Source organism: Lissotriton helveticus, chromosome 1_2, assembly GCF_964261635.1.
Source record: "Lissotriton helveticus chromosome 1_2, aLisHel1.1, whole genome shotgun sequence".
Classification (NCBI taxonomy): Eukaryota; Metazoa; Chordata; class Amphibia; order Caudata; family Salamandridae; genus Lissotriton; species Lissotriton helveticus.
The window spans coordinates 81,110,921-81,135,063 of record NC_136058.1 but is presented as its reverse complement, the minus strand read 5'-3'; the positions used below and the strand labels follow the sequence as shown (position 1 = coordinate 81,135,063).

The window sequence follows — 24,143 nt, the reverse complement described above, 5'->3', positions numbered from 1 at the left end:
CCATCTGCTTGGAGGACGTGATAACACCTCCTACCAGAGTAGGGATTATTCCTGACCTCGTGAGAGCGCGGGCTCTCACCCCTTGGGGCCAGAAACTAGTCTGTGGTGGCAGAATGGACAGGGCCAGTCAGCCAGCACACTAGTGAACTAGTAGGTTTTAGGAGACACCTCTAAGGTGCCCTCTTGGTGCATGGTTAAACTGAAATCTGTATAGATTTATTAAATCAAGGTGTTTGATACCAAACACCATAAATTTCAGTGAAGCCATTATGTAACTGGATAACTCATTTCAACCAGTGCCCAGTACGTACCTCAAGATGACTTCCCTGTTTGCTTGCAGTATCAAGCAATTTGGACTAGACATCACTGGGGTATATCTGCTCATGCAGATATGTCCTCACATAGGATATAATCCATCCTGCCTTAGGGCTGTAAGGCTTACTGTAAGGGTGATTTGCATATATCATATGTGGTTACTTGGGCATGGTAAACAGTTGAGCGATTGTTCTTCTTGGTATTTTCGATCAAGCATATTTTCCTTGCATTATATTTTGAGCACTTTGAGATGGAACTTTGTATTCAGTTTTTTAAAACAGATTAAATTAAGTGCAACATACTGACATATTTAATATAGTCATATCTCTACAACATAGTTTTTTTTACTTCTGAGGTGATTAATTGACAGGTTCAAGTAATATCGCGGTGCATCTATACATTTCAATATGGTGACAACGATTTGTCACTAGTTTACTCGACACAGGGTTCCTTTTGAACCAGAGGACCTGTTGCTACGTTTGTCGTTGCGTTTTCCGGCTTATCTTGGCCAATTCAAAACTGTTGCTACACCATTTGACGTCTTTCTGAATTATCATAAATTTACAGATAAGAAAGGACTCTACTTTGACTTTTTATGATCTTTCTTTACGAAAACCATGCAGCACTCACAAATTTGACTATTATACGTCTATTCAGCCCTGAAGAAGTCCGGTAACGGACGAACGCGTTGGCTCTTTGGCTATCAGCGATTGTTTTAAAAAGGAAAAGAAAAACTGAATAAAAGAAAGAAAATTGAAGATTTAAAGTCGTTCTGTGTATATATTCTTTGGGAAAACAAATATGAAAATGTTACATGTATCTTAACAAACACTGAGACATTGCTCACTATACTGTGTGTATTTCACTCTGAAGGGTGCTGTTCATTTTTCTAAAAAGTTTCTTTTTGATTGTTACTTAGACTGAAAGTATACATTCCGAGATGGTGACCCTCATACGAGGTCCTGATTTGATTTTTCTGGTTTATGATGATGTGTTCATCACGTAGTATAAACATAAGGAGTTGATGGTAAGCGTTTGAAATACATTGTAGAAGGTTCTGTGGCCACGCTTCCAAGATTTGCAAATACAGGAACTGCTGAACTCTAGTAGCATACGGTTTTTCTGTAGAGCTCTCGGGAATATTGTGTATGCTCTTAAGTAGTCTTCATGTGGTCTGTTTATCAGGTCGGGAGATTTCAAGTAAACGAAGCAGACGTGGCAGAGCAAACTAGAAGGTAGCTCACTACTTAGGGGGTAGTTTTGAACATCGTTGATTACTTTATCAGGATATACTTAGTGGCAAGCATAGCCCACTGTTAAAACAGAGAGGCGGTACTAATAATTTACAGTCATTTTGGATTGCGATTACATTGACAATACTTGGATTCTGTAAGTTGGTTTAATTGTTTAGAAACGGTGCATTGATTTGGGTTTACAGACTTTGCATGGAAACGTAATCACCTACATTTAATTTCTTCATCTCCTTATTTATTCTTGTACACGGAGCCTTGGTTACAACCGTGATGAAATCTCTGCGTTTAAAAAAGTCACAAAGGTATGTCTGTATCGGTTTTCTTTTTGTTTGGTTCTTTCTTTTATTTCCACTACACATTTTCACATAGTTCAAACTAATTTATAGAAACAATTAGAAATGGTGTTTCTATCAGAGATTAAGATATGTTTTATGATTTACGTAAGTGAAGGACCAACTTGTTTTTTTTTTTTGTTTCGTTAGTTACATACAACAGCCTCCCTGAAAAGGGAGTGCATCCCGAAATGCATTGGGCAGTTTGTTTTTTGACAAACAGAAGGAAAGCAGAGTACAATTGTTATTATGATCTGAATGTAATTTAATATGAATACGCACCATCAATACTAGTGTTCTAGGATATAGGTGTGGTCTTTGTACTAGAGAAGGGTACGTGATTATTTTCAACAGAAAATGATGATAAATGTATGAATAAGTTTGATTATTGACTGATATATATACCTTAGCAGTGCTCTCGGGGTCCAAGGAATCAACATTCTTGGCAATAATTGACTATTTTGTTTATGTATGACAGACAACATAAATACCTGGGAGGCATGCATTGTTTTAGCGGAACCATCAAGGTGATAAATTGACTGCACAACAATTGATAATACAAGAGAGTGTGCCATGTCGTGTTTTCTCCATTGTTTGCACCATGGCACACAGCTTGCAATGGTACTCTGTGTGCAATTTGTATGGGGTCCCTCAGGCTGGCATACTTAATGCTACGGCCGTTAGGAACCCCCTGTGATACCCATGCCCTAGGTACCAGAGTTACCATTTACTAGGGATTTACAGAGGTGCCACCATTTTATCTTGTTTTAGGGAAAGAGCATTGGCACGGGCCTGATAAGCAGGCTTCCAGTTGAAAACATCCTTATTGGTGATTAAGTGTGAGCGACCATGACTAAAAGCAGCACTTTCCTACAAAGATTCCAAAAGATGTTTATAGCAGGACATGTTAATCAGATCCCTTTGTTGGAATGACTTGAGTAGACCTTTTCTAATGACATTTATAGCAGGGTTTTGAGATTTCCAGTAGATCTTCAGCTTGTGGTAAGCAGTCGTCTTTATGGTTTAAATCATTTTTATTGAAGAATTTTAAAAGCGTACAAGAAAATGCAAGGCCCTCAGCTCCTTATTAGGCATGCAGATAAGACAATGAAGTCGCGTTGCAAAAATTACCAAAGGAAAGCAGCTTGGAGCGGGCCAACCTAGCAAGTAAAAAGGGTAACATAACCCCCTCCCGATGCCCCCTGCCCCTCGTCCACCTCGAACTAACAGGAAAAAGCGGTTAGCGCAACATAAGGGAGGAAGATGCAAGAGGTCGCTCGGCATTTAACGTCACCGGTTGCAAGATTTTTTGGAGTCCTGGTTTGGGATTTGCGTGGTCGGCAGGCAGAGCAAGCGAAGATACCGGGGGCGCGTCAACTCCCGGAATTCAGACATCCAACAGTTTAAGAAAGGGCCGCCACAGGTCGGGAATCTCTGATCCTATATCGGCTAACGTAAGGGGTAGCTTCTCCATACCCAACACCAGCCAAAGTCTCTGAAGCCAGCCAGTATGTGTAGGGGTCTGGGTGGTGAGCCAATGAACCAGGATGTTTTGGATGGCAGCTCCCAGGGCAATCACGGTCAATCTGCCCCTCCAGGATTTAAGTGGGTATGTCAATGGATGGGGAGGCCCAAGAGAATATATGAAGGGAAGCGTGGGAGCTGCGTCTCAAGATGCAGGTAAATTTCATCTAAGACTTGGGACCAGTATAACTGTAAGCAGAGACCGTTCCAGAGTATATGTTCTAACGTTCCCACTTCCCCGCAGTCCCGCCAGCATAGATCGCTGCGCGAGGGTCAAAGCGATGCAAGCGCTCCGGGGTGTAGTACCAATACGTGACGATCTTGGTCAGGGTCTCCGTGAGCCCCATATGGTAGGCTGAGTGTCTGGCCCTGTGGTAAATTCCATCCCATTCCTTATGTCTTAATGTTCTTCCAAGGTCTCTTTCCGAACATGTACGCCCGCACTATATGTGAGTGTAGTGTTTGCTAGTAGCATTTTATAGAGATCGGAGATGATTTTTTTGTCCGAGGTGCGTGTCACTAACCATTTCTCATAAACAGTCAGTAAGCGCTGTGCGAAGCAGTCTTCTTTAAGGCGGCCACAGCATTAACTGAAACTTGACAAAAGATTGATATTCAGAGCACCATCCAGCCCATCCCCACAAATGTAAGAAGCGGGGAATAACTCCAATCTTTGCTGAAGTCCCCGGTTATGATACAAGGAAACCTGTTGTATTGATCCATGAGGAATTCTAGTTCATCCAAAGTTAATTTGTGGATCGGTCAACGATGGTGGTAAATAGATGTTCACACTGAGTAATTGTTCTCTAGAAGGATTACTCATTAATTACGGATAAAGCTTGATTGGAGATTGTTCGCGCCTCATTGCAGATAAAATCAAAGTTATTGTTTACTAATGTGATTAAACTGCGAGATGGTCGACCTAGCCCTTCCTTTGTCGCTGCCTTCTCAAATGTAAAGTTAGGCAAATTAACTTTTGCTTTCCCAGGAACCTTGCAGACATACCATGTGGTGACCAATTAAGAAGAACAGGTTATTGAGGGTTTTTGAGTTTACTGGTAATTCTGGTGAGGTTCCGTGAGCATATATGGGTGCTTTCTTGCCGCTTGAAGGACACCATGCCGAGTGAACAGCAGCAAAGAGTCGACCCAAAAGTGCTGGTGCAAGGTGGTTTTAATCGAATAAAGCCAGCGCTGCCGCCATGACGCGTTTCGCCTCCGAGAAGGCTTGATCACATGACAAACTGCATGACAGTAAGCAGAACTTTTAAAGTGACAGTGCTTGAAAACGTAACATAAAAATGGAAGAAATACTTTGTAATGAAAACGCTGCATTAGTGCAATCAACCAAGAATATATGAATATATCATCATAAAACATCAAATTCTAATGTTTCATAGTTGATAAGGTTCAAAATATACAAATGTCAAATACAAGAGCATATTTACAAAACACAAGCCGATTACAAAAATAATAATCATAATGTATGTACACGATAAATAATTTCATCTATGTACAAGAGCATTGGCCCAAATACTAATATTCGGTTTGTGCAAAGAGTAAGGTTGATATATGCATGTTCAAAGTAGCAACGTTAGTCCAAATTCATGAAACAACATGACCAAAAACTCTGAATAGAGCCCAAGTGGGCTAGTCACCATGTCTGCCAAGAATATGTAAAGTGCAAATAGTGATTGTGCAAATTCTAAACAACAAACTGCTAATATTGAGACAAATGATTCCTAAAATACAACCTTAAAAAGGTTTTTCTCAGAAGAGTTCATTTTGTTAAAATCCAAATATATACAACGATCTATACAGAGTAGGAACTACTGGGGGGGAACAAGAATTGTTTAATATATCCGGACAGGACTTATGGGCATACTGATTGATCCTAAAGACAGGTATAAAGATCCTCTCTGTCATTAAGACCATTAGGATTTTTTGTATTGAGCTCCAAAATGTATCTCGTCTCAAGAAGACGGAGTTTGGCCTCACGGTCACCTCCTCTTCTCGAGACTTCGACACAGTCAATTAGAAAAAATTGGAGCTTGTCAGGTATGCCTTGATGTTCATCTTGAAAATGCCTGGCAACCGGATAATTCTGATCATGTCCTGATATTGCGCGTATGTGTTGGAGTATCCGTTTGTGGGCGGGCAGTTTGGTACTGCCCACATATTGGAGCCCACACGGACACTCCAACACATAGATAGCATAATCAGTTTTGCAGGTAAGCCACTTGGAAATGGCAGTGGGATTATCATGAAAGGGGCTTTTAAAGTGCGTCCGATTGCTGCCAAATCGACAGGCTTTGCAGTGTGGACACGCCTTGAAACCCCTCTTTAAAGATGACCAAGTGGCTGAGGCTTTAGGCTCCAAAGTATTGCTGACTAGAGCTTTAGACATCGAAGGGGATCTTCTAAATGTCAATACTGGTTTGGTATCCATTTTATGACCAATCACTGCAAACCAGATTCCAGTTGTTATTTAAGATCTTCCGAAGAGCCCCATGTTGACGATTATATGTCAAAATGACACAAGGGGAACCGGTTTGAACCTCCCCTGTCAAAGACACATTTGAATTGATGTTTCTAGTTTTAGGAATCAAAGCCTCCTGCCTGCTCACTGAGTTGGAACGCCTGATCGCTTTAGTGAGATTCTCAGGTGAGTAACCCCTAGCCAGGAAACGTAACCTGCATGCCTCCTGTGCAGCCGCACATTCGGCATCCGTGCTACAAATTCTTTTTATTCGGAGCATTTTTCCAAATGGAATGCTCCGAATTAAATGAGCCGGATGTTGGCTGTTAGAATGCAGGATAGGGTTCCCTGCACTGGGCTTCCTGTAGAGTCTCGTATTCAAAGTGGTGCCTTGCACAAATACCTCGACATCCAAAAAGCAAATAGAAACAGAACTTATGTTAGAAGTAAAATTTAAATTAACATTGTTCACATTAATTAAATCAACAAAGGCCCTGGCACAGTCATGGCTACCTCTCCAAACAAGGAAAACATCATCAATGTAACGTAAATATAAAACAATGTTGTTGGAAAAAATATTGTGGTGTTGGCCGACTAGGACCTGCTCCTCCCATAGCCCCACGTGTAAACACGCGTAGCTAGGCGAGAAGCAGGCCCCCATCGCCACACCTCTAACCTGATGGTAAATTACGCCATTGAAGATAAAGTTTTGTTCGAGGCACATTCTGGTCATTTCCATGAGCATCTTGTTATGTGCCGTCGACTGAGGTAAATCCTTATTCAAATAGTAGTCCAAGGCCTTGAGTCCATCTCAATGTCTAATCGAGGTATAAAGGGATGAAACATCCAAAGTCATTAATACCATGTTCTCTTCCCAGGCAAAGTGTTCAATTTTTTCTAGAAAGTCAAAAGAGTCCCTAACATAGGAATTGAGACTCTTGACATGGCTTTGTAAAAAGAAGTCAATGTACTTGGAAACATGTTCCAAAGAGCTGTCAATGGCCGAAATGATAGGACGACCCGGTGGTATATGAATATCCTTGTGAATCTTTGGGATCAGATAAAATGAGGGAATAACAGGATGATCCTTTCTTAAATATCTGAACTCGTCATGTGTGATTAGTCCAGCACTCCTCCAAGCTTGGAGTTTCTGATGTTGTTCCGTCCACGTATTCTTGACAATCTGGATATTACTTCTGCGGTAACATGAAATATCATTAAGTTGTAATTCCGCTTGTTGGAGGTACATGTCTTTTGGCCAAAGGACCACATTTCCGCCCTTATCGGCCTGTTTCACAATGATGTTATGATCCTTTTGTAATTGGGCAATCAGTTGCTTGTAACATCGATTTTGTTTGGACATGTGAAACTTCTTCTTATTTGTTGTGGTGTACAGTTGTTTCATATCCCGAACCGCACTCTCCTGAAATCTATCCAGATTGTCACGAACCATAATAGGTTGAAAGGTGGATTTAGGCTTGAAAGGAGTGACCTGTTGTCCTGTTGGATCCAATGGGACTTCTCTTGTTGTTTCAGAGACTGCCTCATTTTGTAGGTCCCAAAGAGTATCAAAAGTGGCCCGACTCTGACTGCTGGTCAAAATGGGATTCAATGTTGTCTCAGATGGAATATTCTTTTTGGGATGTTGTTCAAAAAACCTTTTAAGTTTTAGTTTCCGTGTAAATCGATATATGTCCATGCGGGTATCGGCATAGTTCATATTGCACGGAGGACAATAAGATAATCCCAAATTTAGTACTGCAGTTTCTGCCGAAGTGAGTTTCAAATTTGAGAGGTTGACTACTGATTTTGTTTGGTTTTCCGTGTTTTCCTTTGATTGCGTTTACAGGACCCCTGTTTGCCCGCATTGCTGCCGTTTGAGGTTCCGGGTACGCTGTTTCCGCTGTATATATATATATATATATATATATATTTTTTTTTTATTTGTTTTTATTGGTGCAGTGATGCTTCAGAGTAATACATGAATCAATAAGACATTGTTGTGCATTATAACATTACTTAACATACATAGTAAGCAAAATACTGCGATTTTCAGTTTTATCTTCTGCACTTCCCAATGTATAACTTAGAACAACCCCTTAACCCCCCTCCCTCCCCAGCACTCATATAGTACACATATCTCAATATTTTCAGGCAATGTCTTTGCAGGAAAAGTCTCATATCTGCTTATTACCATGAGTGTCGTGACTGTCAGCCTCCTTTCTTTCATAGCGTGTGTGTAATGTGTTATATATTAATAGTTTCTGCATCCTGCTTTGTGTGTGGATCAGGAGCGTAATATGCGCCGTGTATACCACAATGTCACGAGGTGGTAGGCTCGTGCATACATAGTCAAATATCATGAAGCTCCATTGAGCCTCACTCAATGTGGGTCGAGGCGTGGGTTTCGAACTCCACCAGTGTTGAGTTCCAGTCTAGGGAGATGTGTGTTTTTCTAAGACCTCTGCGTTCCTCCCTTTGCAATTCCAAACCTTCTGTCTTTCCCCACCTCAGTACCTCTCCGCGCCAGGTCTCGATGTTAGGTGGCCTAGCTGATTTCCATTTCATTGCTATTGCTCTTTTCGCCAATAGCATAGCCAAATCCGCAAATCTAGTGGCTACGCTCTTTTTCTTTTCTGTGTGGCCTAGACCCAAAACTCCATAAAACAAGGACGTGTATGGCCTGCCCGGTGCCACCGCCTCCTGAGTCTCCTGGACCGACACCCAGTAATGTCCAAGCTTGGGGCAGTCCCAGAACATATGCAAAAGGCCTGCATCATCCAGTCCACATCTAGGGCAGTTATTTGCCGATTCTGGGAGCATTGCAGGTATTCTGTGTGGAGTTAAGTATGCTCTGTGGACTATCATTAATTGGATCTATTTAAACTTAGGGTTCCGCGCCACTTTTTGGGGGTACTTTAGCACTCTTTCCCACTCTTTGTCCCTGAGAGCTCTGCCTGCGTCTGCTTCCCAGCGGGACCGGAGGGGCTGCAAAGAAACCGCTCTGCCTACTCGTATCCCATTTGTTAGCCATTTCGTCAGATGACTGCCCGCCCCCATCAGATATTGCATTGTGAGCAACGTGCTTGTGGCTGGTTCCGTTCCGTCTCTAGCCCAGTGTGTGGTGATATAATGCGTTATCTGTGCATGTGTGAGGAATAGTTCCCTTGGGCTGTGATGCAAACTGGTGAAGTCCGTGTACGTCAGTAGATTGCCTTCTGGAAAAAAAATCTCCAACTTGCAGCACTCCTGCATCGTGCTATATTTTCAGCCTACGTTCCGTGAGTGTACCTGTCCCCAGGGGTATTCCCAGTAGTGGAATCGTGGGCGCGTATGTGGAAGATTTGTTAGTATATTTTACAGCCGCCTTCCAGTGTTTGAGTGCTGGTTTGAGTAGAGGTGGGGCAGTGTCCGGTATCTTGGCTTGTGGGAGAAGTAATCGGTGTATGGTCCCTTTAGCTCTATCAGAGTCAGACATGTTAATTTCATGTAGGTTGCGTCCCGCTAGCCAATAGGCCAGCCATTGCAATTGGCATGCGTAACTATATGCGATCAGGTCTGGGACGCCCATACCTCCCCCGTCTGTCGGCAGTTGTAATTTTACTAGACTGATACGTCGCCTGCCTGTGCCCCACACCAGTTCCGTCAAAACCGTATTTAGAGCCTTAAAAAAGTGGGTGGGTATCAGTATTGGTATGTTTGTGAAATAATATATTAGTCTGGGCAGCACCACCTTTTTTGAGATCGTAACTCTACCCGCCACTGAGAGCGGTAATGTGGTCCAGAAAAGAACATGTGTCCCTAGGGCGCTAAGGGCCATTCCCAAATTGCCCTCCAATAGGTCTTGCGGTCGTCTGTAAATCTGAATACCCAGATATTATAAAGTCTCGGGTGCAATCTTGAAGCTGTGTGGCAGAAACTGCAACTGGGTTGTCCATAAGGGGTCTGTGAAAATAGTAGCCATAGGATTTATTTTCATTGATCGTGAGGCCTGAGTGTGTCCGGAAATCTCTAAATATTTCTGGCAGTGGCGTTAGGGGGCCCGACACATGCTTAAGAAACAATAATATGTCATCCGCATAGGCAGAGATGACATGGTGGGTACGGAGACTGGTTATTCCTCTATGTACCGCCATAGTTCGTGCCTTTATTAGTAAGGGTTCTAAGGCGATGATAAAGAGTAGGGGCGATAATGGGCAGCCCTGTCTGGTAGCTTTCGCAATTGCAAATTGCTCAGAAATACATGCGTTGGTTCTGACTCGCGCTGTGGGGCCATGATAGAGCAACCTCACCCACGCTATATATTCCACAGGAATGCCAAAAGCACTGCGAACATGTAATCCCATCGCAGGGAGTCGAAGGCCTGTCTAAGGTCTAGGGAGATACATCCCTCATTTTCTCCATCTCTACCATTCGGTATCATCAGCTGACTCAGTCTCCGTAAGTTCAGTGCGGTGCTCCTCCCTGGAACAAAACCATTCTGATCTGGATGAATTATATCCGCGACGCAGGGGGATAGTCTTGTTGCCAGTAGTTTACTGAGGATTTTGTAATCCGTATTCAGTAAGGATAATGGCCTATAGTTCTCCAGTTGTAGGGCGTCTCTACCCGGCTTCAGTAGGGATACTATTATTGCCTGTAGCGTCAGGGCTTCCCGGTACAGCATGTGCAGTCTTGGGGCCAGGGTGTCAATATATGTCAGATAAAATTCAGCCGGCAGACCGTCTGATCCAGGGGCTTTATTTCGCGGCATTGCCTATATGGCCTCTCTGATTTCCGGAAGTGATATGGGTTTCGAGAGCTCAGTTAGTTGTGTCTGTGTTAGTTGTGGGATTTGCATTTCTGAAAGAAAGCTGTCTAAGTTCTGGGCAACGAGTGGGGTATGCGGGCCATATAACTCAGTGTAGTAAGCCTTGAACGTATTATTTATATCTATTTGGGGTCGTATGGTCTTCCCGCTCTGATCTTTCACTTCCGTGATGGGGTTTCTCTCTGGAGCGTTGCGTGTTAAACGTGCCAGTAGAGGGCCCGCCCTGTCTGCCTGTGTGTGCTGCCTATATGTGTATTCTCTATAATCTACCAACCACAGTTCCTCTAACCGCTCCGCATGTTGGATATGTGCCTCTTGGAGTTGAGTGAGGTTACCATCCGTGCCCACAGCTTCGTTCTCTAGCATTACCAGCCCGCCCTCTACCTTCTTGAGTTTGTCTAATAGCACACGTTTGACACCCACTCTCGTGACCATCGCTATCCCGCGTATCGTTACCTTGAACGCGTCCCATTCGATCTGTCTAGAACTGGCTGTGTTCTCGTTATCGGTAAAGTATTGGGTGGTGACATCCAGTAAAGTGGAGCGGAAGACCGAGTCCTCTAATAGGCCGGGCGGTAAACGCCACGTTGGTATTGGGGTAGGAAGCCTCCCCCAACGTAATGTTAGTTCCACAGGGTTGTGGTCTGATAACGTCTTGCCCATATGTAGCACAGTCGTTATGGACCCGGTCAGTGTTCGTGAACAAAAAATACGGTCAATCCTAGTGTGCAGTTTGTGGGGCGGGGAGTAAAATGTGTACTCTCTATTAGCCATGTTCAGTACTCGCCATGAGTCTACAAGGTCCCATCCATCTGCCCAGGACGCTAGCGCCTCAGCTTGTCTTCTACTGTCCGTGGCATGTAGTGGGGGGTGTGACCTATCTAGTGTGATATCCAACACCGCATTACAGTCTCCTCCTATCACCCAGTCTTGGGCCACCCATCCTGATAGTACTCCACTAAGATATTGAAAAAACCTAGATTGCTCCGAGTTAGGCACGTAGATACAACCCAGAACTACGTATATACCATCCAGTATCCCTCGTAAGAGTACAAATCTCCCTTCCTTGTCTATCTTTTGCTCTAGGACTTTGAAAGGGGTATTATTCCTTAACCAAATGGCTGTGCCGCGGGAAAACGCTGAATATTCTGTGGCGAATAATTGGCCTTTCCACTTCCGCAGTAGTTTAGCTCCCTCTTACCTGTTTAAGTGAGTTTCTTGTAAGTATGCTATGGACACTTGACGCCTATTCAGTTGTGCCAGAACTCTGTCTTTTGTGTATTGAGCCCAACCCTCTCACATTCCAGGTGCAGATTTTATAATTATTAGGAGTCGACATGATACAGAGCTTCTTCCATCCTGGACATCACCTTGGTTCTTAAGGTAGTTAACCTTGCATAACCTAGTGTGAGTGCTTTATCTGTGCTGAACTTCCCAACTCTAAGGTCCTTCTTACTAAACAGTGAGGTACCAAACCATAGTACCCAACTGGGGTATAAACTAATCGTTATGGTGCCTACGTCTGGGGGGGTGCGCCCAGTCGATAACCTTTAGTAAGTCTCTACTCAAAGTCTCTCCTCCCGAACACCCCATCATCGATAAATTACTTGGCATCCGTCTCCCCCCTCCAAATATGCATGTTGTGGCGTTGTAACGTTACCTATCTGCGTCAACAGTGACACTGTTCATAAGTCCTCTGCCATCTGCGCCGTGATGCGTGGGAATAATTGCACACTAGCATCTGTATCTGTTGCAGCCGTGCGAGAGCTGGCCTGACTGTTCGTGGCTCTATCAATGTCCGCATCATGAGCTGCCAGTGCATCTGTTGTTAGAGCTGCAACTTGTAGAGAGTTCCCGTGTCTGTCCGGTCTCGATTTCGATTTTGCGAATGTGTGTCCTCCACCTCCTCCAGTGCTTGGTCTGAGCGCTGCCCCAAAGCTCCCTGCGATTCCCACCCGAGATATTTATAGGTGTCATATAAAAATATGTTTTTTAATATATTATTTTACATATCTAGATATAGAAAGGTTTAAAATGTACATAAATGTATATTTAATTATACAGTTGCTAATTATTTTATACATTTATCTTTAGTTTCAATTATTTTTACAGATCACATGTAATTTAATCTTAATGTTCTAATGCATTGATTTCTAAAATTATTTTTAAAAGCAGTGCCTATTTTAGTTTGAAATCAATGACTATTATGTACAAGTTACTTTTAGCAATTACATTTTATGAATGTATCTAACATACTCAAACACATTTATATAGATACATTTAAAGGATACTATGACTTTATAGCTATGCAAAGGCATGAGCACTTAAATTAAATGTGACGCATACCCTATCTATGTAAATTATTGGTAACGCACAGACTTAGTCTTCTAGAATTAAGGTTGTCTTCCAATTTGAGTACACGCTCTTTTAACAAAGGGAGCCATAGAACCTGTTCCATTACAATACCACGGTTCAGGGGTTTACTCTGTGTACTTTTTAATCCCCAAAAAGGAAGGCTGAAGGCCAATTTTGGACCTGCGGACGTTAAACCTCTACATACTGTCAGAACATTTCCATATGGTTACTCTTCAACAAGTACTTCCACTTCTACAGCAAGACAATTTTATGTCCACACTGGACTTAAAAGACACATACTTTCACATTCTGGTTCACCCAGCACATCGCAAATATCTTAGATTTGTGATAGCAGGAAAGCACTATCAGTTCAAAGTACTCTGAGTGTTCACGAAATGTCTAGCAGTAGTGGCAGCTCATCTCAGAAGGCAACAGATTCATGTCTTCCCATATCTAGACGATTGGCTTGTCAAAGCCAGCACACACCAAAAGTGTTTACAACACACTCGGACTACATTAGGCCTACTCCACCAATTGGGTTTTACGGTCAATTCGCAAACGTCCCATCTTCAGCCTTTGCAGATGCACTTATATCTGGGAGCGACTCTAAACACTCACACAGCTCTATCCTCTCCCAATCCAGCCAGAATTCAAAATATTCAAACTCTGTTACTACAGTCTCAGGCCAGTCAATATTTAGCAGTCAGGACTTTCGTGCAACTGTTAGGAATGATGGCATCATGCATTGCAATTGTGACTCATGCAAGATTACACATGCGTCCCACTACAAAAATGCGTAGCACATCAGTGGAATCAGTCTCAGGGTCAGGGTCAATTAACAGATCTAGTGTTAGTAGGCAGCCTCACCCATCACTCTCTGCAGTGGTGGAACACAAAACCTATCAACAGGGCAGCCCTTCTTCAACCCTGTTCTACAGATTGTGCTAACAGCAGACTCATCTCTCATAGGTTGGGGTGCCCAACTCAACAATTTGACAATTCAGGGTCTATGGCACAACAAACACAAAAGTCTTCACATCAACTATCTTGAACTTCTAGCTGTGTATCAAGCACTGAAAGCTTTTCAGTCTCACCTCATAGGGAAAGTTGTCTTAGTACATAGCGGTCATATTATTCGTGCGGACTATGTACAAACACAGGATACACTCTCTGTAACTGTCACACCCTCAGACCATTTGGTGTTGGGCAATCCATGACAGAATTCATCTTCTGGCAAATCACCTCCCAGGAGTGAACAATCAAATTGCCGACCTCCTCAGCAGAATGCGGCAACCAATACACGAGTGGGAGCTTCATCCCCCAATTTCTCCTTCCATACTTTCAAAAATGGGGACTCCCCCCAAATAGATCGGTTTCCCACAGTGAACAACTCAAAATGCTCAAACTTCACCTCCAGGTTTCCATTCCCTCTATCCCGAGGCAATGCCCTATGGATGAATTGGTCAAGGATATTTGCCTATGCTTTTCCGCCTCTCCCTTTCCTTCTATTTCTAGTTCGCAAGCTCAGGAAACATCGCTCATCGCTTAGTGGCTCCCACATGGGGCTGACAACTGTGGTTCACCACACTCTTGGAACTATCAGTGGTTCCACATCAAAAGCTGCATCTCAATTCCAGCCTTCTCACTCAGAACCATGGAGAAATCAGACACCCAAATCCCAAGGAACTCAATCTAGCAGTTTGGCACCTGAAGTCATAGTTTTGATACTTACATTTTCCACTAGATTGTAGGACTATTCTTAAAGAAGCAAGGAAGTCTACCACTAGAGCATGTTATGCAGCAAAATGTAAAAGATTTGTTGTATATTGTAACAACAATATTGATCCGCTAGATGCCTCTATCCAAAATATTATTGGTTACCTTTTGCATCTACAGTGAGCTGGTCTAGCTCACACATCCATTCAATTGCACCTTGCGTCAGTAGCCGCATATTTGCAAGACAGACAACATTCATCTTTATTCAAAGTTCCAGTAATTAAAGCCTTTATGGCGGGCCTTCAAACAGTAATACCGCCCAGAGTATCTCCTCCACCAGTTTGGAATCTCAACATTGTGCTTAAGACTCATGGGTTCACCTGTTGAGCCATTACACAATTGTCCATTACTGTTTCTTTCTTGGAAGTTTACCTTCCTCATTGCTATCACTTCATTAAGGATAGTTGGTGAGTTACAAGCATTAACCATAAAATAACCCTTCTTTCAGATTTTTAAAGATAGAGTAGTTCTTCGCACCAACCCAAAATTCCTTCCATAAGTGGTTTCTGCTTTTCATATTGATCAATCAGTTCAGTTACCTGTGTCCTTCCCTAAACCTGATTCAGTACCAGAAAGAGCTCTCCACACACTTAATGTCAGAAGAGCGTTATTGTACTATATTGAAAGAACAAGATTTTTGTAATACAAAGCAACTATTCGTTGCATTTGCTACACTTCACAAAGGCAATCCGATCTCTAAATCTGGTATTTCAAGATGGATTGTTAAATGCATTCAAACTTACTATGCTGAAGCTAAAATAACGTTATACCTCCTAGAGCACATTCCACTCATAAAATAGAAGCATCTATGGTCTTTTTAGGTAACCTTCCTATAGCGGATATTTGTAAGGCACATTTACCAAACACTATTGTGTGGATGTGTTAGCACGACAACAAGCCAATGTTGGGCAAGCAGTGCTAAAGACACTTTTTCAAACAACTGCAACACCGACTTGTTAGCCACCGCTTTGGGAGAATACTGCTATATAGTCTATGCAAAGCATGTGTATCTACAGCGCACAGGTCTCGAACAGATTGTTACTTACCTTGTATGCATCAGTTCTTGGCATGTAGAGCTGTAGATTCACATGCGCCCTCCCATCTCCTTGGGCAACTGTAGTTGTTGCAGTTTTCATTATTTACATTACCCATGGACTCTCTGTACTACACTCACTCACTCTATTCTCACCTTTTTGTGGGAAAACAATTGAACAATGAAGTTGATGCCATTGCACACTATCACCGAAAGGAGAAGTCACCTTACCCTGTGACTGGGAAGGACTTCTGCGAAGAAAAACAACTTGCAAACATCCGGACCCAACACCAGATGGCAATAGCATGCAAATCATCTGAATCTACAGCTCTACATGCCAAGAACAGATGCTTACTGGGTAGTAACATAATCCTTTTCTGGATCTATGCAACTCATTTGTGTCGATCCTTCACTGGTCACGAAAGTCTCAGAACGCTAGGACACTAATGTTATGTTTAGTACCTGTATCAAGGAAGAATATTCCTTGACAGATCAATGCTCAAAAGCTCTACGCAAAGTGCAAAAATAAAGAATTCTAGTTGTGCAAGTGTATTCTCTTTAACCAGAATACCGCCATAAAATTGCGACAGGACTATATTCCTCAATTGGTTGACAAATTCTTCATCATGTTAGTATTGAAGATTATATCTTAATATACAGAGGAGGGAATGCTGCTGTTTCCATTTCCGTGAGATGAAAATAGCAGTCTTTTGGAAATTATCTGTGTGGAGTGGTTTGTGCCGATTCCTGGATTCTAGGTTGCTTTGTGTAAAGGCTGAATTCTGATCCTGAACTGTTGGAGTCATACTATTGATGTTGCATCTGTGTTCAGTAATTTTCTAGTGAGCTTGTATCACTCCTATCCCCACGAAACCTTAAATGTTTGGGGAGTATATGTGTACATTTGAGTTTCCCTATCATTGTGATTAGTGTTTTTTAATATGCTACATCCATGGGATTCCTGGTATGATTGATCTTTTGGCTAAGTATGGTCATTCTGCATGACTGCTTGCCATTCTCTTTAATTTGGAAGTGCCCCATAATCAACATTAACTAGTACGGAAAGTAAACAGAGGGGTCTGCTACCAATTTGGGAGCATTGCATTTAAAATGAAATTACAATGAATGCGTTCTGTTGGATTAAGCTCTTGGGCAAATAAAAATATGTATAATCTTTTTTCTAAACTACTCAGGAGGGCGAGATGCCAATTCAAGAACTACTAAGCCTTTATGGCTATGGCAGCACAGTTCCTCTACCTGGAGAAGATGACGAAGAGGAGGAGGATGAAGAGGATGATGACGTTGATGATGACAATATTGATCATGATGAGAATAGTGGCTGTAGTGGTGAAAACAAGGTATGTTTTTTCCTCTTCTATGATCTACTTTTTTCATTGAGTTTTGTGTCTTGTTCAGACTTGTTTGTGGTACAGTAGGTCAGTCGTTATTGTTAATATAAACTAATTAATCTTGAATTTCTTTCTGTTTCTTTATTTGCATTGTTTTGTTTTTCACTTCTGTGAAGAAAAAAACTTTAATTCCAGTAGAGCTTTTTGGTGCTGAGCCTCCACGGCCTAAAGAAAGATGAGTCAAAGAAATCTAAAACTAATAAAATTGTTGGTTGTTGAGGTATTTCCTGAAAGATGTGTGACATGATGTTCACTGTGTAGAGATGGGCAACAAATTTCAGATGTGGGGGCTGATGTAGCTAATAGATCTCTCATCAAAACGGAAGCGGTTCCCTTTGAGACATCAATAGGTCGGCAGAGTCCAGATCAGGCATAAAAAATGTGGCGTTCAAGTCGTGCCATGTTGGTTTTAATAGACTGCGTAAAACAGATAGTTTTAACAAGCATTGGCATTGCCAATAGGTCTCGCTTGTGGGACCTTATAAGTATTTAGTTTTGCAGCACAATATGATGAGTGGCGTTGCATGTGTGAGTGGCGTTGCGTGTGTGAGTGGCGTTGCGTGTGTGAGTGGCGTTGCGTGTGTGAGTGGCGTTGCGTGTGTGAGTGGCATTGCGTGGGCGAGTGGCGTTGCGTGGGCGAGTGGCGTTGCGTGGGCGAGTGGGGTTGCGTGGGCGAGTGGGGTTGCGTGGGCGAGTGGGGTTGCGTGGGCGAGTGGGGTTGCGTGGGAGAGTGGCGTTGCGTGTGTGAGTGGCGTTGCGTGTGTGAGTGGCGTTGCGTGTGTGAGTGGCGTTGCGTGGGTGAGTGGGGTTGCGTGGGTGAGTGGGGTTGCGTGGGTGAGTGGGGTTGCGTGGGTGAGTGGGGTTGCGTGTGTGAGTGGCGTTGCGTGTGTGAGTGGTGTTGCGTGTTTGAGTGGCGTTGCGTGTGTGAGTGGCGTGGCGTTGCGTGTGAGTGGCGTTGCGTGTGAGTGGCGGTGAGTGGCGTTGCGTGTGAGTGGCGGTGAGTGGCGTTGCGTGTGAGTGGCGGTGAGTGGCGTTGCGTGGGTGAGTGGCGTTGAGTGGCGTTGCGTGGGTGAGTGGCGTTGCGTGGGTGAGTGGCGTTGCGTGGGTGAGTGGCGTTGCGTGGGTGAGTGGCGTTGCGTGGGTGAGTGGCGTTGCGTGTGTGAGTGGCATGGCGTTGCGTGTGAGTGGCGTGGCGTTGCGTGTGAGTGGCGTGGCGTTGCGTGTGAGTGGCGTTGCGTGGGTGAGTGGCGTTGCGTGGGTGAGTGGCGTTGCGTGGGTGAGTGGCGTTGCGTGTGAGTGGCGTTGCGTGTTTGAGTGGCGTTGCGTGTGTGAGTGGCGTTGCGTGTGTGAGTGGTGTGGCGTTGCGTGGGTGAGTGGTGTGGCGTTGCGTGGGTGAGTGGCGTTGCGTGGGTGAGTGGCGTTTTGAAAATGCAAAATTGTTGTTTATTTATTTTTGTTTGTGAAATAAAGTTAAATAAAAACAATTGTGCATTTTCAAAACACAAGCTAACAAAAATGTCACTGCTAATAAATGTATCTGTTTATATTTGCATTAAGGGTGCAGTACTTCACAACTCTACAGGGACACCTAGTAACAGCCTGTGGTACTGCACCCTTTCCTTGAGACCTAACATGGAAAAAGAATTACGCAGTGTCGTAAAAAGCAAAACAAAAAAACTTTAGCAATGGCAATAGCTCAAAGTTACACTAATGCAAGACCAATTGCATTACAAATACTTGTTACATTTTGGTTACCGATCCGTGTCGGATCAGTGACTAAAAATAGAAGAAAACATATGAAAGTGGTTTTATTTCATTTTTAAAGTGGATGGGTGATTCTGAGGGCGAACGTGATGGGGGGGGGGGGGCTTCGAGAGAACGAAGCAACAAAGGGGGGAGGTGGAGAGTATGTGGAAGCAACAAGGTGATAAGTTGCACAAAGGGCGCCGGTGGTGGAAGCCGTGGATAGAGCACATGGACAAGCGCAAGAGAGAGGAATCAGGGTGAAGCCGGTGGGTGACAGAACAACAGAGAGTGCAGGAGGAAAGACTTACACAAGAACAAGCGTTTTTTGAGTGGTTTTGTAGCCTTTGCGGTGTGCCGCGTTTTAACTTTATATGCTTAAAGCTAAAGCGCGGGGTGCCGTCAATGCTATACAAATTAAAAAATAGAAAGTGAAGGCAGGCGCCCGCCATGTTGAAATTTCACTAATGCAGACCTATTTCATTGCAAATACTTGTTTAATTTTGGTTACCGATCTGTGTTGGATCAGTCACTACAAATACAAGCATAGGTGTCGCATTTGTGAAAGTTAAAGCTCTTGGTTTTGAAAATGCTGAAAAGCCGAAGAGGTATATGCTGTGGGTGGTCTCTGCAGCAGGACGTAAGTCAGAATTTAAAAGCCCAGGCAGTGGCCAATTGGAGGAGCAGGCCTTGAGGACAGCATGCATCGTAAAGGGCCGGTGAGCTGCTGACAATAGACGCATGGGTACCATAGTTAAAGTGTACCATAGTTAAAGTTAAAGCAAGGCAAGGTGCGCTGTTGAAAAGAATTACGAATATTTTAAAAGTGGATTTAGGTGAGCCGCGCAGCACAAAAGTAAGGTGCGCAGCTGAAATGTTAAATCTAAAGCATGTTGTGTCGCATTGAAAATAAAAACAAAATAGTTAAAGTTATAGTGCGACGTCCAGGCAAGTGCTTTTTGGTAAATATAAAGCGGCCACACAAGAGTTGCGGCCACCATATTTTAAGTTAGAGCGAGATGTCGCAGCATGCCCTTTTTGTAAATATAAAAAGCGTTTAATAATGTGCAATATCCAAAGCAGCTGTAGCCAAGGATGGGGAGCGGGCGTGTACAGTGAGAGCTTTTTGTAAATATGAAGCGGCCAATAAAGCGCGACGTCCAAGCAGCTGTACCCAAAGAAGAGGAGAAAGCTTAAAACGAAACAAGGAAAGCCGTAGGGGGGGGAGAGGGGAGAGGGGGGGGGGTCGGGAATGCGAACGAGGGGAGAAGTGTGGCAGGCAGATGGCTGCGCGGAGGGAAGCCGGATGGGGGCGGGAGAGCCTGGTGGGGGGGGGGGGCGCAAAGAGGAGAAAAGAAATGCGACACGGCGGGCAGGGGAGGGGGCGGAGCGGGTAAAAAAAAAAAAGGACGGAGGGAAAGGCAGATAAGGGGAGGGCATTGCTGTGGGGAGGGGGTGTAGGAGAAATGCACACGGCGGGCAGGGGAGGGGGCGGAGCGGGGAGAGCGGCATGTGGGTGTGAAGAAGCCGGGGCCTTTGAAGTGAAGCTATGCTTCACTTCAAAAGGTGTCGGAGGAATGCGGCTGAGGGAACAGACGGCGATTGCGGCTGAGGGAACTGATGTGCACGCGCTTTTAAGCTCAATGCACATGCGCATTGAGCTTAAAAGTCACGGGCACTGCAAGGAATCGCCACGATTCCTTGCTTGTTAGTTAAAGAGTGGTTAAGCCGCAATAGGCTCGCAAGCTCGATGCGCATGCGCATCGACAGGCGAGACCTAAAAATGATGCATGGTTTAACTGGTAACCAATGGAATGCCTGTCAAGCTCAAGTGATATGGTCATATTTGCTTAGGTTTTATACACCGAAAAGGAGTGAGAGGTATGTGGTAAGGATATACCCTCAGCTTCCCTATTTTACTATGCAAAAAACACAGAGAGGTGAGACCCAGTTATTTGTGACTGTGTCCGTCTTGCCTTTATCCGAGACAAGTGAGCGGAATGCACCCAAGTAAATCGCTTAACAATTTCTCACAGAACTTTATCTGGGATAGTGTGAACAATGATTATATGTATATGTTCGAGGCATGTGGGCTGCTGAATTCATATCTATAGCATAGATCGCCGCCTAGTGTTGGGTCCGGATGATTGCACATTGTTGTCCTGGAAGAGTCTTCGAAGTATCACGAGATAGGTGGCTCCTCCCCTGGACTACAGTGCGCATGGGCATCGACTCCATCCCCAGATTGTTTTTTTCCGCCATTGGGTTCGGATGCATATTTGATCACTCAAGTTCGGATTCGATAGAAACTTTCTTTTAGGCCCAAAGGCCTTTCCTACATCGTCGGTATTGTCTTGCATTCGGTGCCCAGCTCTGTTCCGGCTCAGTTCCCGAGTCGGACATACAGAGGAGTCGCGTGGCTCTTCGGTGCTAGAGGCCCAGTCGACGCAACAAGCCGTATTCGACGACACCTCATGGAACGTAGCCCGTTCAAGAGGTGCCCCGTGTGCAACTCTAAGTATCCCCACATCGACGTCCATCCGGTGTGCAACAAGTGCCTGTCGCCGGATCACGATGAAGCCAACTGTATGTCTTGTTCTCGTTTTTGCTGCAAAAAGACGATTCGACTTTGGCGCGCCAGGAGGCCCAGCAGACGGCACCTGACACGGTGAACATTTTCGATACCGAGGGAGAAGAGGCAGACGAGCAGGAAGATCGAGAGCCGATTTCAAATCCAGCGGCAGAGATCGACTCCAACTACGACGCAGACGTAGAAATGCTCGATACTGAAGACGTCGTCGACGAGGTAGGAGACGACGATGGGGCCACGGAATATAGCTCAGGTGAGGAGCTATGCCCCGTTCGGACAATAGCTAAGGCTCAGGTCGAGGGATCGCCACATGGCCTTACCCAAGATCTTGCACCTAGATCCACAGTCTTGCCTCCGGGCCAGACTACGGACACTTCTACGGAGCCGCCATTAGTCAAATCGAAACCGAAAGAGAAAGCTTCGGTCTCGACAAAACCAAAAGTGATAGAGGTGCCGTCGAAACATAAAGCGCCTGTTGCCTTGGTCGGCTCCACGTCTTCAGACCTGTCGGTGCAGACGAAGTCAAAGAAGGTTGTCGACACGGTCAAGTCGCTCAAGGGCGTCGAGCCGAAGACTGGGGCACCGAAAGCACTTGTCAAGGTCGCCGACCCGAAGACGTCGGCGCCAAATGCCGTTGACACAGACAAGGGACTTGGAGCTACAAAAGCTGTTGATCCTGCGCGTCGGCCAGACAAGGCCAAAAGTACTACGGCCCTCAAGTCCGCACATGGTGATGGCCCGAAAACACCTGTCGAGTCGACGCAACCGTCCGCATGCTTCACAAAGCAGGTGTCTGACTCATTGAAGCGCATTAGGAACAAGGCTTCCGCGGTCGATCCGAAAAATGCTCCCACGCCGAAGACTGCCGCAAAACCGCGAAAGTCGGCCGCACCAATTCAGTTCACGCTGCCGCCGAAAGTGGCACAGAAGGCGTTCGCGCCAAAGAAGGTCGTCGAGGCGTCCATGACGGTGTCCACGGGGCCGAAGCCTGCCCCTGCAGTTGTAGGCACAAAGCATCGACAACCCCTGCTGGAGGAGCAGTCGGGACGATTTATCGACGCTGACACCGGTAAACTTTCCATTTACAAGCGGAAAATCACACCGGCACAGCCTATGGCATCCTACACAATTCCTTTAAAGAAGAAAAAGGATTCCACAGATTCCCCAGTTCTTGTTGAACTGATTAATCCACGTGGTCAGGACACTGCTCCAATCTCGCCCAATTACTCGGATGTGGAGGCTGGGGAAGGTGACTATGAGGAATACAACTACCCTGCCGACACTGATCCTGAAGATCAGCATGACACATGGGCAGATGCTGCAGACCCGGGGGATCCACAAACTGCCCCGGACACTCAAGTGTGTACTGTCAAAACCTCACCTACTGAGGATTCTGCGAAATTTAATGCGCTTATTGAGAGGGCAGCCAAGAATCATGACGTCCAGCTCCATGCTGACCCTATTGAAGTGGACTTTCTGTTTGACACCTTTTCCACCTCTGAAAAGACCGTCAAGACTCTGCCAATGCCGAAGGGTGTCTTAAAACATGCTGCGGACATTTTTAAGGAACCCACACGTGCCAGGGTTATAAACCCCAGAATTGAAAAAAAGTACAAGCCGGCACCTGGCGACCCTACCTACATCAAGGGCCAGTTGCCATTGGACTCTCTAGTTGTTTCTAATGCCTGGAAGAGGGCAAATTCACAAACTACTGGTGATGCTCCTCCCCCTGACAAGGAATCCAAGGTGCTAGAAGCATCGGGGAAAAGGGTGGCGGCTCAAGTGGCCAATATCTGGCGCATTTCTAACACGCAGGCACTCTTGGCCAGATATGACAGGGCACATTATGATACACTTGAAACCCTGTTACAACACTTGCCCGATGAATACAAGGAGGCAGCAGAGATGCTCATTCAAGAAGGGAAACTCATCTCAAATGCTTCTATTAAGTGTGCACTAGACGCAGCAGACACCGCGGCCAGGGCCATTAACACGAGTGTAATGTTGCGGCGTCAGGCCTGGCTCAGAATATCCGGGTTCAAACCGGAGATACAAACCACCATCCTAAATCAGCCTGTAAACCCCGATCACTTGTTTGGGCCCGAGGTGGACACCACCCTAGAGAAAATAAAAAAGGACACCGAGACTGCAAAGTCTATGGGGGCTCTCCAGTCCCAGCAGTTCAGGGGTGGTTCTTTTCGTCGCTCAAGTAATAGAGGCGTTTCCAGAGGCCAGCTGTCCCAGCAAACACAGTACACTAAAAGTGGTGCACAAACCTCATACAACAAAGTAGAGGTGGCTATCGCGGAAACGGCGCCAAGGGCAGAGGTCGTGGAAACAACAGCTCCCGATCCTCCGCCACCAACAAACAGTGACGCCTTGTCACTGCCCCCGACCATACAACACCAGTCGGGGGGAGACTCCAACAGTTCCTGCCAGTCTGGAAATCCATCACCACAGACAGGTGGGTCAGACAGCTTATCCAGTTCGGTTATTGTCTGGAGTTAACATCCACTCCACCCAAC

General features: G+C 44.9%; 1 protein-coding gene across 5 annotated transcripts in view; it reads left to right on the top strand.

Moving 5' to 3' along the window:
* Window positions 1-24,143, top strand: part of MIER1 (MIER1 transcriptional regulator) — a 399,774-nt gene that overhangs the window by 185,079 nt on the left and 190,552 nt on the right. For all 5 annotated transcript variants that reach the window (XM_078668904.1, XM_078668900.1, XM_078668926.1 and 2 more), the window contains one exon: window positions 17,070-17,234. In XM_078668904.1, the coding sequence (XP_078525030.1) occupies window positions 17,070-17,234 (165 nt within the window). The remainder of the gene's footprint in view (window positions 1-17,069; window positions 17,235-24,143) is intronic.